General features: G+C 37.4%; 1 protein-coding gene across 1 annotated transcript; it reads right to left on the minus strand.

The window, feature by feature from the left end:
* Positions 1 to 9,415: 9,415 nt before the first annotated feature.
* On the minus strand, positions 9,416 to 10,677 carry CCDC54 (coiled-coil domain containing 54). The gene is given in 3 exon segments (XM_007187171.1): positions 9,416 to 9,919; positions 9,921 to 10,398; positions 10,595 to 10,677. Coding segments are annotated over 3 exon segments (1,065 nt in total).
* Positions 10,678 to 14,280: the final 3,603 nt, after the last annotated feature.

Below are 14,280 nucleotides of genomic sequence, written 5' to 3' on the forward strand. Positions count from 1 at the left end.
TCCACCTCAAGCTTTAGGTGAAAAGAGTGGGCTGGGGAAGGGGAAGGATGAGGGGCTATGCAAACTTATCCTATCTTTGTCACAAGAGCCTTACAAGAGCAACATTCCTACCTGCATTGGTCCAGCCACTGCCCTGCTCCACTAACTCCACTGGTCACTAATATTTCATAGTTCAGAAAGGCTTGGAGTTCCATGTTTCTCACCAATACAGTTGTTTTCTAAGTAGATTATATTCTAAAAGACAAATGAGGGAGAAAAGCCTACAGGTTTTGCCTCTACCTCACCATCTCCAATATCTCCATCACCATTTATTGAACACCACCATGTACCAAGAATTATGCCAAGTGCTTTACGTGTAAAAACCCTCTCCCTTCTCTCTCAGCTTTCAATCCATCACTGTAAAAGATGACCCTGGCCCCCCTTCAGCCCTTATTCCCTGGACTAGATTTTCAGGAGCCACATGGAGCACTTGTCTCCCCTGCCCAATAACTCCCCATCTCAGCTTTTCATCCTTAGAGTTCCTGCATTGGTCCCCATTTGGATCCTGCCCTTTGTCGCCTAGTTCCCCAAGGTGTCCTCCTAGTACCATCAATCTGTGAAATCTTCACTCTACTATCAGAAGTGAGGACCCTGATCCAGCTGTCAGGATACTGCTCTTGTTACTTTCCTGAATACACTTTGGCATGAGAACACACACAAGCTTGGCTCTATAGTTTAATGAGTACCAATATCTCAGGTGTATTGTAGTTCAGTCGGCTTTTACAGGTTGGCCCCAAATCCAACTCTAGTACTGTTTCTTTGTAATATGCATTTTGAATTGTATTCAGCAGATTTACAAATGAAGTTTTGAAGCATAATCTATTGACATGTTAGGGACTGTCTACATTTTGGATGCATATAGAAAAGGTTGCATTTTTGTGACTTGAAGAATTAACCTTAAAATGTTACTTTTAGGAATAGCAATGTCTTTTTCTAAATGAGACGAGTTGTGTCCTGTAACAAAACTAAATTAAGTTTTAAATGAAGTATGTGGTTTTCTATTCCAAATCGAAGCAATGGACTAAAATAATTGGCAACTGGAGAGAGCACTATTGAAAAGTATGTTCCTTTTTCAGGAAAGGAAAAGAAAGTATATGTCATTTTCATCTCTATTGCTTTACATCTAGCTCAGCTAGTTCCTGGCATAGAGTCACATTTCAGTAAATGTTGGTGAATGCAGTTTTTGAATAAATAGGTTGCTCTAATGTCTGTGTCTATGCTAGCAAGTATTCCTAACTGAACCAAATTATTTATCTTAAACTGAGTCTCTTCCCCACTCCCACCCCCTACCCCAATACTTTTCTCTGATGTTTATTTTTATAGTGTGCAATTAAAGGTTGGCGAATGGCTGTTACAAATGATGCCATATTTGTTGAATGCCCAGACCAGGAGGAGAGCCATCACACCCTATCTTATTCTTATCACACTGTCTTTGGTTGAGGGAGTCAAGAGTTGGTTTGGAGCTTCTGTATTCAGCCTGTCACTTGGTTCATTATTTGTCTGGAGTCCTTTATTGTTGATGAAAGGAGGCAGAGTACTAATGAGAGCTCATTGAGACAGGGTCCATCCCTGTTCACCTTCATGCCCTTTTTTAACATCTAGCTTAGAGAAGGAAGGAAATGACTACCATTTGTTAAGTATCTACTAAGTCAGGCACTGTTCTGGGCAGTTTATACACATGGTGTCATTTAATTAACGCAACAGTCTTATGATACAAATTTAGAGTTGAGAAAACTGAAGAATACAAGGCTTAAGGAATTTGCCAAAATCACAGTTATGAAGTTCACCATTGTATACTCAGCTCCTAGCACATTGCCTGATACATAATAAATGTTCGGTAAGTAAAGACTGTTCTGCTTTGAATGTTCTTGCTCTTTTCACTGTCAAGCGCTGCCTATCCAATAATTGTGCTTAATATGATAGCCACAAGAATGATTTGAGACATTTTGGTGAATGTGCAATGGTTTTCATGTTTGACATATACATTATAACCATTCATCTTGTTATACCCACTCTTTTTGTAGAGAAAAATGGTACTTTCTTTTCTTTTTTTTTTTTTTTAAACATCTTTATTGAAGTATAATTGCCTTACAATGGTGTATTAGCTTCTGCTTTATAACAAAGTTAATCAGTTATACATATACAATATGTTCCCATATCTCTTCCCTCTTGCATCTACCTCCCTCCCACCCTCCCCATCCCACCCCTCTAGGTGGTCACAAAGCACCGAGCTTTTCTTTTTTTTTTTAATTCAAAAGTATTTACCTATCAGTAAAACTGATTATGGTGTTTAAGATAAACAGGTAAGTTTCTATCTCTAACATAAAAAGCTCAAAGTTGGGACTTCCCTGGTGGCACAGTGGTTAAGAATCCGCCTGCCAATGCAGGGGACACGGGTTTGAGCCCTGGTCCAGGAAGATCCCACATGCCACAGAGCGACTAAGCCCGTTCACCGCAACTACTGAGTCTGAGCTCTAGAGCCCGCAAGCCACAACTACTGAAGCCCGCCGTGCACTTAGAGTCCGTGCTCTGCAACAAGAGAAGCCACTGCAATGAAAAGCCTGCGCACCACAACGAAGAGGAGCCCCCGCTCATCGCAACTAGAGAAAGCCTGTGCAGCAACGAAGACCCAATGCAGCCAAAAGTAAATTAAATTAATTAATTAATTAATTAAAAAAAATAAAAAGCTCAAATTTTTATGAGGGAGACGTGAGCACAAAATTACAATATATATTATATGTATATAAAATCAATGGCAACACTGGCAGGGGTTTTTTGGGAGTCCCCAATTTCTGCTACAGAGAGACTGATGTAGAGAATAAGAGTCAGGGAAGGTGTCTTTTAGAGAAAAAATATTTGAGTTGAGACTCAAATGACGAATTATTGCTTATCAGCTAGATGAAAGAAAGGCATCCAAGGCAGTAGGGGCAGCAAGTACAAAGATACAAGATTTGAAAAAATCTGCAAGATATTTCATGTGGCTGGATGGTGGTTTGCACAGAAAATTATCATGGAAGGATGAGGATGAAGAAGTAATTTATTAATAAATACCATTTATTTTATACTTACTGTATGTCAATTAGATTGCTAAGAGCTTCATATAATAATCATCATTATTCCTGGCAACAATCTATGGTTATTATTCTTATTTTGGAATAAGGATATTAAGGCTTTGGGAATTTACACTTTGACTTAATTCCAAAGTCACACAGCTAGTGAGTGACAGAGCCAGTTCTTGAATCAGGTGAGTCTGACACCATAGTCATTGTGCTTTACCACTATGGAACATTGCCTTCCAAAGGTAAAAATTCGGGATGGAAAGAGCATAGGCTCTGCTAAGAAATTTGGATTTTATTCTCTTCACTATGAGAAACAATAAAAATATTTTAGAACTGTTTAAAAAAAAAAACACCCTCTCTTTGACAGTGGTCTTGGCAATATATTTCTGGATGTGTGTCCTTAGGCAAGGGAAAAGCAAATATAAACAAATGGGACTACATCAAACTAGAAAGCTTCTGCACAGCAAAGGAAACCATCAATAAAATGAAAAGACAAAGTGCTGAATGGGAAAAGATATTTGTAAATCATATATCTGTTAAGGGGTTAATATCCAAAATATATAAAGAAGTCATACAACTCAATAACAACAACAACAACAACAAAAAATCCGCACATACAACCTGATTCAAAAATGGGCAAAGAACCTGAATAAACATTTTTTCCAAAGGAGACACAGATGGCCAACAGTCATATGAAAAGATGTTCAGCATTACCAGTTAATAGGGAAATACAAATCAAAACTACAATGAGATATTGCTTCACGCCTATTATAAAGGCAAGAAATAACAAGTGTTAGCAAAGATGTGGAGAAAAGGGAACCCTCATACACTGTTGAGGGGAACGTAAATTGGTGCCCACTATGGAAAACAGTGTGGAGATTCCTCAAAAAATTAAGAATAGACCTACCATATGATCCAGCTATCCCACTTCTGTGTATTTATCCAAAGAATATGAAAACATTAATTTGAAAAGATATATGCAAACCTTATGTTCATTGAAGCATTATTTACAATAGCCAATATGTGGAAGTGACCAAAGTGCCCATAAGCGGATGAATGGATAAAGAAGATATGGTATATATATACACAATGGAATACTACTCAGCCATAAAAAGATGAAACCTTGTCATTTGCGACAACATAGATGGACCTAGAAGGTCCATTATGCTAAGTCAAATAAGTCAGAGAATTTCACTTATATGTGGAATCTAAAAAACACAACAAATGGACAAACATAACTAATCAGAAACAGAGCCACAGATACAGAGAACAAACAGGTAGCTGCCAGAGGGGAGGGGTATGGGGGATGAGTGAAATAGGTACAAACTATGAGGGAAATTAAGAGGTACAAACTTTCAGTTACAAAATAAATGAGTCATGGGAGTGAAATGTACAGAGTGGAGAGTATAGTCAATATATAGTCAATAATAATGTAATATCTTTTTATGGTGAACAGGTGGCAACTAGACTTATCATGGTGATCATTTTGTAATGTATAGAAATATCAAATCACCATGTTTTATAACAGGAACTAACATAGTGTTGTAGGTCAATTATACTTCAAAAAACAAACAAACTTATAGAAAAAGATTTGTGGTTACCAGAGGCAGGGGGTGGGAGGAGGTGGAATTGGATGAAGGTGGCCAAAAGGTATAAACTTCCAGTTATATAAGATAAAAAAGTACTAGGGATGTGGTGTATAACATGATTAATATAATTAACACTGCTGTATGTTATATATGAAAGTTGTTCTCATCACAACAAAAAAATATTTTTTCTTTTTCTTTAATTTTGTATTTGTATGAGATGATGGATATTCGCTAAACTTATTGTAATCATTTCATGATGTATGTGTGTCAAATCATTATGTTATACACCTTAAACAATGCTGTATATCAATAAAACTGGAAGGAAAAAAATAAAGCTTTCTAGTTGGCTTTTTCCAGCCTGTGGAATCACAAACAAACAAAATAAATGAACAAACCAAACCAAACAAAAACAAACACACAGATGGTACAGATGAACCAGTTTGCAAGGCAGAAATAGAGACACAGATGTAGAGAACAAACGTATGGACACCAAGGGGGGAAAGCGGCAGGGGGCGGGTGGTGGTGTTGTGATGAATTGGGAGATTGGGATTGACGTGTATACACTGATGTGTATAAAATAGATAACTAATAAGAACCTGCTGTATAAAAATAAATAAATAAAACAAAATTCAAAAACAAACAAACACACAGATACAGAGAACAGAGCAGTAGTTACCAGAAGGGACTGGGTAGGGGAGTGGGCAAAATGGGTAAAGGGCCTCAACTGTATGGTGATGGATGGAAACTAAATTTTTGGTGGTGAGCACACTGTAGGGTATACAGAAGTAGAAATATAATGTTTTACACATGAAACTTATGTAATGTTATAAACCAATGTTACCTCCAAAAGAAATAAATTTAAACATTATCTTTGTTTCATAAAAAATTACCTTATTAGGATTGGACTGTGGACATTGTGGAGGCTGGGATACCAAGCAGGAAAACTTTTCATTCATATAGAGATATTATGGCTTGAACCAAAACAGAAGTGGGGTCAGAGATAGAGGATGGATTCCATGAATTGTTGCAAGATAAAACAGGGAGAGATTTGATAATTAATACATCAAGTAAGGGAGAAGATGAGAGTAATTTCCAATCTGGTGATGTGAATAGCTTGCACTGTCATGCCATTAACAAAAAGGATACTGGAAGAGAAATGGGTTTGAGTCAGAAGAAGGAAGAGCTATTAATGTTAATTTTATTTTATTATTCTTATTTTTTATTTATTTATGTATTTATTTTTGGCTGCGTTGGGTCTTCGTTGCTGTGCGCGGGCTTTCTCTAGTTGCGGCGAGCGAGGGCTACTCTTCGTTGCGGTGCGTGGGCTTCTCATTGTCGTGGCTTCTCTTGTTGTGGAGCACGGGCTCTAGGCGGACAGGCTTCAGTAGTTGTGGCACATGGGCTCAGTAGTTGTGGCTCGTGGGCTCAGTAGTTGTGGCTTGCAGGCTCTAGAGTGCAGGCTCAGTAGTTGTGGCACACGGGCTTAGTTGCTCCGCGGCATGTGGGATCTTCCCGGGCCAGGGCTCCAACCTGTGTCCCCTGCATTGGCAGGCAGATTCTTAACCACTGCGCCACCAGGGAAACCCTAATGTTAATTTTAGAAAGTAAAGAGTTTGACACTCATCCAAGTAGAGAAGATAAGTAGTGACTTGGAACTAAACCTTAAGATGTCCCAGGAGAGGCTGGGTTAGGAGTCCTTTGATTTGGGAGTGAGTAAAGTGAAGCATCAGTATTTTAAGGGAATGACTAGTGGCAAAGGAATCATCTAAGAGACTGAGGAGGATCTGCCAGAGTGATGGGAAGAGGACCAGAAGAGAGAGCATGGAAGACATGATTCTAAGAGCTGTGGAAAGAGTGGGAGAGGGAGGTAGGGACAGGAGGGTGGGCCTCTCATTCAGAGAAGATGACGAGAGATCAGCAAGAGAAGAGGGGACACAGGGACAAGGCAAATGTATACTTGTGAAAGCTGAGCACAAGGAACTGGGAGGTGGTGATTAACAGGGAGGAAAGAACAGGACTAGCTGATGAAGACCCTATGAGCCACTGGAGGAAGAAGGTAGGCATCACTTCCTCTGAGCCGGGTGGGATGGAGGTGAGTAGGCTGAGAGGCAGGTGGATTTGAAAGCAAGGACTGGGGAAAAATTATTTGCTCACATGTAGTTTCAAGTTGAGTTACAATTTTAATGAGTCATGTGAGATCTCATCTAAGTGATGATAATAAATATTTGACTCAAGAGCAAAATTCTCTTTCCTCACAGGAAACTTATGTGAATTAACAGGGTAAAACAGTCATCTTTTGGGAAAGTCTGAGATCCTGAGAAAATCATGTAGTGTACCTCTCACTTTCTCCTTCTCTAACATTCTTATGTAGGTGAGAAACAGGTTAAAATGAACATGGTGGGAATCCCTGAAGAGAAAAATGAGATCCATAGAAGAGTTAAAATGATAGCCTGTCAGTACTTTACATTTATAAAATGCTTGGTGGCTTTTATTTCCCACGTTCCCTACTGGCTCCACTCCTGTGCTCTTGTTTTTCTGAACATTGCCCTATCCATCTCCTCCTCACCTTACCTCCTTACTACAAGGCTCATCAACCCTCTTTCTCCTCTGATACCAGGAGCACTTTTTATATTGTTCTTTGCTGCCCATCCCCATCTATCGTGCCTTAGAGCTGTGTGTACGTGTTTTGTCTGTCCCATTCGATGTTATGTGTCTACAGTACAGGGAATGTCTTCTACTTTTTCTTTTACCCTCCACTATCCCTTGCTATTAGCAAACACTGAAGAAATATTTATTAAATGAATATAATGATTCCCTTTTTATAGATGACAAAACAAAGGTACTTGAGACGAAATAATAAAGCTTGCAAGTGTAGAATTTAAGACTGTTCAGAACTAAGGTCTTCTGATTCCAGGCTCTTTTCCTGAACTCTTTGCCTCTCTAGAAACATTAAGCAAGTGCAAAGGGGAAACATAGGGCAGAAAAAGTGAAAATGTGCATTAATATAGAGGCTCAGGTGACCCAGGCAAATACCAGTTGAGTCACTTTTTACTCTCCCAGTAGCCACTTGTAATGTCATTTGCCTGTGTCATGGCCGACCTTCCCTAGTTACTCTGATGCGAGGGTCACAACCAATGTGCCCAGCTAGAGCTCAGCTGTTCTTTACGGATATCGCTGATGGTCAATATAGACATAGAGTTTGCTGGTACCTTTACCAGAACGATACTTTACTTTGTTGGCACTGTTAACCCATTGAAAACAAACCCATTTAATAGATAGCCTTGCTCTAAGTAGGTATATGATAGGATCATCCATGCTGCCCCTATCACATATTGACATATTTTAAAATTTATGTGCACATCTTATCTGTAAATTTGTAAATAAGGATCAAATAAAATGCATTTGTAAATGAAAAAGTTGTAATGTATAATTATTACCAGACTGACACCAGACGATGTTGTGTCTTCTTATCCTACTTCTCCCCTTGTTTCCGCTATACTCACCTTAGTTCCTTTTTCCTCATTTGAAACTGGGTTGTTCTTAGCTAACTGCCAAAGCCCTCATTTCAAATGATTAGCTGAGAATAGTTTAAAATAGTACATTTTCCAAGGATATTTGTAGTTTAACAGCATATGACTCTCTATTGGTAGATTTCATTTACTAACTTAGTGGCGAGGAAAACATTTTTTTTGCAGTTCATTTGCATGATATTTAGAAAAATTACATTACAGTGGCAACCACCTATTATGTCCAAAAATGAAGCATTCACCCTGGATATGTAGTATATGGTTCATGCAAACAAACAAACAAAGGCTGTCATATAAGAATCTATGGTGTGGACATATATACACTACCAAATGTAAAATAGATAGCTAGTGGGAAGCAGCCGCATAGCACAGGGAGATCAGCTCAGTGCTTTGTGACCACGTAGAGGGGTGGGATAGGGAGGGTGGGAGGGAGGGAGACGCAAGAGGGAAGAGATATGGGAACATATGTATATGTATAACTGATTCACTTTGTTATAAAGCAGAAACTAACACACCATTGTAAAGCAATTATACTTCAATAAAGATGTTTAAAAAAAAAAAAAGAATCTATGGTGGTATAGTGTTGATATTGAGATTTAACTTAGTTCACAAATCCCGCCTCAAATTTTCCTCTTTCCTCTGTCTCAAACCTACAAGATATGGTATTTGTCTCATTTCATGAAAATGTAAAAATAAAACCACAATACCATAGTCACCTTTTCCCCCTTTTCCAATTGTTTGATAGAGATGAAGTTGAAGTTGAAAGAAAAATCCCATTTTTGGAATAAATATTTTCCTGGCAATAACTTGTCCTTTCAGTGCCTTTCATTTTTATAGCTCTAACTTTAGTAACCTTGACAGTGGGTATCTTTTTCACTCTATGCTATTTAAAATTTTGTTAGTAGAGTCTGTCTCTAGTATCACGAATCTTATCTGCAAAGGCCACTAAGATAAGAATGCATAGAAAACTGATGCGGGGGCTACTAAATGTGTTTCTCATTCCTTTGACCCCTTTATTCTTTGCCTCCAATTATCTATGAAATGGGCGCTGGATGAGTCCTCATGAATTGCCTTTGAGAAAACAAGAAACTTGACAGAAAATGCATCACGATTGTCCAATGGGATGATATGCCTCAACTTACTGTAGACGTAAAGAAACTTTGCAGACCGCCAACCCAAAGTGAGCTAACTACCAAGGAGTTCACAGCAACCACAAAGATGTGTGAATGCTTGGAATGGCCAGGTTACATTTATTTTGTACCAAGCGAAGCAGAAAATTACTCTGTAGTCGAGTTACTTCCTCTTTCGAGGAACCAAAAAGACAGTAAATATAGTTGAAAACAGAGAGACAGATTGTGGTCAAGCTTACAATAGTCCCAGTGAGTGGACAATATCTCTGGGTTATGACTAGTGGTTCCTCAGGAGGGATGGCTGGCCTACAAAGAAGCCACTGGATGAATTTCTCTAACTTAGTTGCACTGAGGAAAAATCTCCACTTTCCTACACGGACAAAAGTTAGCTTGATCCATGTATTAAAGTCTGGGTAAATACAAATATTTGACTTTGCTTTTTGAAAGCTTCTTAATGCATTTTAATGATTACTTTTCTTCAGAGCTTTAATTTGGGGAGAAATTGTTTTTTCCTCAAGATGATCAGTGGGCTTGGGATAACTGGGCACTTTCTCTGGTTCTGCTGAGATTTCAAGAGTCTGTAGAGGCCAATGTGTTCTTCAAAGTTTCTGGTTGTTTGAGTTTGTGAAGAAGTTCTATGATCTCTTTACCCTTTTCTCCATCCAGAACCTCTAAACAATGTATATTGGAGCAAGAATTCTGGTTTTCCAATTCTGTCACCTTTTTCTTTAAAGCATCAATGTCTTCCTTCAGAGAGAAGATATCTTTAGTTATTGTGCACTGTTTGTCTTCACTAACATTCATTCTGGTTTCCAGTACCTCCATTTGCTTCTGATAAAAGTCAGTCCTTTCCTGGATTTTTGGTACTGGACCCACAAGGTCAGTCACTTGCCTGAGGATTTCAATCTGGGCAGTTTTAATATCTCGGAGCATTACTATAACATTCACTTCTTAATCAGCATTTACGTCATCTTGATCACAATCATAGGAAATCATAGTTGGATATCTTGTTGAATTTGGGTGCTGGTTCTTACATGTATGGTAAGCATTTTTTTTTACGTCTTTATTGGAGTATAATTGCTTTACAATGATGTGTTAGTTTCTGCTTTATAACAAAGTGAATCAGCTATACATATACATATGTCCCCATATCTCCTCCCTCTTGTGTCTCCCTCCCACCCTCCCTATCCCACCCCTCTAGGTGGCCACAAAGCACCCAGATGATCTCCCTGTGCTGGTAAGCATTTTTAAGAGATTGTCTGATCTTGGAGAAATTTGAATTCCACATCTGCCCAGCAGCAGCTTTTACCCTTTTGGTGTGAAGTTTGTACATCTTCCCTAATGAAACAAGAGACAAGGTGTTGGGAAACCTGACCAAAATTAAAGAAAGAAGCAATGTCAGAATGAAATGGTCTTTCTCTTACTATTTTTCTGGTGGCATCCTAGAACGCCCTATGGAGAACATCAAGGGCAATAGTAGGCACCCTTCAATGATTAGCTTCTTACAGGGCGGTCCAACTGGAGAGCTCTGTGAAATAACGGGCAATTGCATGGAATCCCTCATAGGCTGACCTGATGCTGATATCACAGTGGCTGCTGGCTTAGAATATATTTAACCTTGGGGCAGTAATTCTCAAAATTTTTGGTCACAGGATTCTTTTTCACTCGTAAAAATTGAGCACCGCAGAACTTTTGTTTATGTGAGTTACATCAATCGATATTCCATATTAGAGATTAAAACTAAGAAAATCTTAAGATATTAATTTATTTAAAAAATAAACCCATAATGTGTTAACATAAATGACATATTTTTATGAAAAAATAATTATATCTTCCAAAAGAAAAAAATAGTGAAAAGGGTGGCATTGTTTACATATTTGCAAATATTTTAAATACCTGGAATACCTGTATTAATAGAAGATACTTCTATTCTCATATCTGCTTCTGCATTATATCTGTTGTGATATGTTGTTTTGGTTGAAGTATATGAAGATATTATGGCATCACAGAGATATATAAATGGAGAGGGTATTTTAATGGCCTTTTCAGATCATTGAGGTTTTTATTCTTTGCTACTCCACCAAAATTTGACAAATGATAATTGATTAGAAGGTAAGTGCAATGTGTAATCTTACAACAGAATAATTCTGTTACATTAAAATTCATTGGTCTATCTTCCATTTTTAATAGATGTGTAATATCATGCATTGGTCATTTGGAAAATAATGATTCACTGAATTATGCAGATCTTTCAAAAGGTAACTCATTTTATTATATAATATCAAAATATCACATTCATTAATATCACCACCAGTCTCACCAGAAAAGTCTTTGAGTATTGGCAAGAGGCCAAGCTCATGGTGGCAGTTAAAATTTTCCGAAATTCTAATTTTAGCTTGAAAAGCTTGAAATTTATTAAGCTTGTTAATTGTTTCTCTTGAAGTGACAGGCTCTCTATATCCTTTCTTTTTTTTTTTTTTGCAAAAATGCTTGTCAAATACCCAAATATGAATACCATAGTTTACTGCCAGTTTTTCTTTCAAAATGATGTTCCATGAAAAAAGCAGCTACTTCAGTTTGTAACTCAAATAAGTACTTTTCCTGGAGACAACAATTATATTTTTGTAAGCAGCAGAAGTGCTTTATGTGTACTTCTCATTACATCACATTTAATATTAAAAAGACATACTGAAGGTTGAGATTTAATAAAATGTAAAATTTTTACTGCTTCATCAAGGACATTCTAGAGCTAAACTGGCTTTTTCTTGTATGCATTCTTTTTTTTTTTTTGTCTCTGAGTGGAGGTGAAGAATACAATCACTATTGGTAGCTTAGTGCCATTGCCTTGGCTTGTGCTGTGGTATCAGTTTTACCCACCCTTGCTTTTGCAACGCAATTTGGAAAATTAAAATGACATGATAGCCATGTCTGTCAAGGTGTAGTCCCACTTAATTAAAGAAGATATTCCTTCTTGGATCAGTGCCAGTTCCAACCCTCTTCTAAAACACTCTTTCTCATATTTATGCTTAAATGCAGGGCCAGCTTCAGCCTAGGTTTTGGTATAAACTCTGAATTTAGGCAAAAGTAATTTAAGAATTTTGGGCCCTCAGTGATATCTGGGATTTTGCTTTACTGTCCTATCTTTGAATCCTTCTTTAGTAACGTTTCCAAAACTTCTAGAAACCTTTCCAAACGCTTGCTGAGAAAAAATGTTCCTATCACAGAAAGATATTTGGAGCCAGAAAAGGTAGTGTTCAAAGCTGTCCCATTTACCTTGGCCAAGGCCATTTTATCCAGCAAGCACTACAGACACAGTGCTTAGGAGCTATGAAATTTCAAGGAACCAATAAAAATAAATATTTTAGAGCCAGAAAGGGAAAAAAAAAGAAAAATTGGGCTCAGAATACTAAAATCTGCAAGATTGAAACAATAAATGTTTAATTAAATATCTCCAAAGTGTACTATTATATCATCTTCATTAATTGTTAAATTAGTATTAAAATTTCATTACATTTGGAGGCAATTTGTAGATTAGGTATTCTTGCTTTACAGGAATTCCCAGTTAAATTAGAGGGATTGCTTGTAGCAAATACTCCCTTCGGGTTAATAACAGCTAAGTCTTATTGGCTGCATACCAGACATTGTTCTAAATATTAGCTTATTTAACTGAAATTCATATAAGTCAAATAATTTTCCTTTCTGCTAAAAAACGGGCAGAGTCAAATTTCAAATCCTTACATTCTAGCTCCAGGGTCCGTGTGTTTTTCCTCTACTGCCACACAAACAAATACGATAAAAATATATATTTGTCAACTCAAGAGAAAGATAGACATTTCACTTTTTAGAAAAAATACACTATATATTTATTTTAAAAACTCATTTTGATTAAATTTTTAGAAATATGAGAAAACTAATTTTTTGCTTATTTATCAAAGCTAATTGAAGCAGAACTTTGTAAAGACTTTAGAAGTTAAACTATGTCTAATTCGAGTAAGTAAACATGAACATTTAGAGGCTATTCTTGCCTTATTGTAGTGAAAGTATAACAACTGTAATAAAAAAATAGACATAAAAATTTTCAACTAAAAATATTTATGTATACTGATTATTTTTATAAAACAAAAATTAATCTAGTAGGTTTGATGCAAACATAAACCTGTCTGGTTTCTAATTACTTACCTGTTAATGTTAACGAAAGGAGCCTCAGCCTATTTGGGGCTTGTTGGGCAGTGAAAAGCTGTAGTGGGAGAATACAAGCCTGTTGATTAGGGTCAAGTTGTGAGAGTAGTCAACACGTGAATGAATAACGGGAAATGACCTGACCCCCTCTCTTCATGTTCCTGCCAGAGATGTGGAGCCATTTAGGAGTAAAATAACAGGGCAGACTGGAGCCTAGTTACTGACTCTTACCAAGGAAAAATGTCCTCCAGGAGGCAGGCTTTTAAAGGAATGGTATTTGGAGCCAGAAAAGTTAGAGGTCAAGGTCCTCCCATTTATTAACTCTGTGCTCTTAGTCAAGTTACTAACTTCTCACAGGACTGTAAAATGGGATAATAACAATACCTATTTCATAGAGTAGTTTTGAGGATTAACAGTGCTCAATCTTTGTAAACTCTTTTCCTGCTCCTCTCTGACCATCTTCTTCTTACTCTCCTTTCGAATGAAAGAGGAAATGGTGAAGAGTTATAAACTTTAGCTCTGCTCTCCCTGTCTCTCACTCTGCCTTTTATTCCTCTCCTTCAATAAAGAGACCGCTGTACCATCATATGACCAAGACATAAAGCATGTGCTGCTCACTGTTCAAAATCTACAAATGCAGATCAAGCATTTGGATTAGGACACCAGAATGCAGAATGCAGCAAACAAGGCCAAACAAACTGGCATTCTGTCTCCTAGTACAGCTAGTATAGCTAGCACAACCAGCTATAGTGTCAGA

This window comes from Balaenoptera acutorostrata, chromosome 4, assembly GCF_949987535.1.
Source record: "Balaenoptera acutorostrata chromosome 4, mBalAcu1.1, whole genome shotgun sequence".
Lineage (NCBI taxonomy): Eukaryota > Metazoa > Chordata > Mammalia > Artiodactyla > Balaenopteridae > Balaenoptera > Balaenoptera acutorostrata.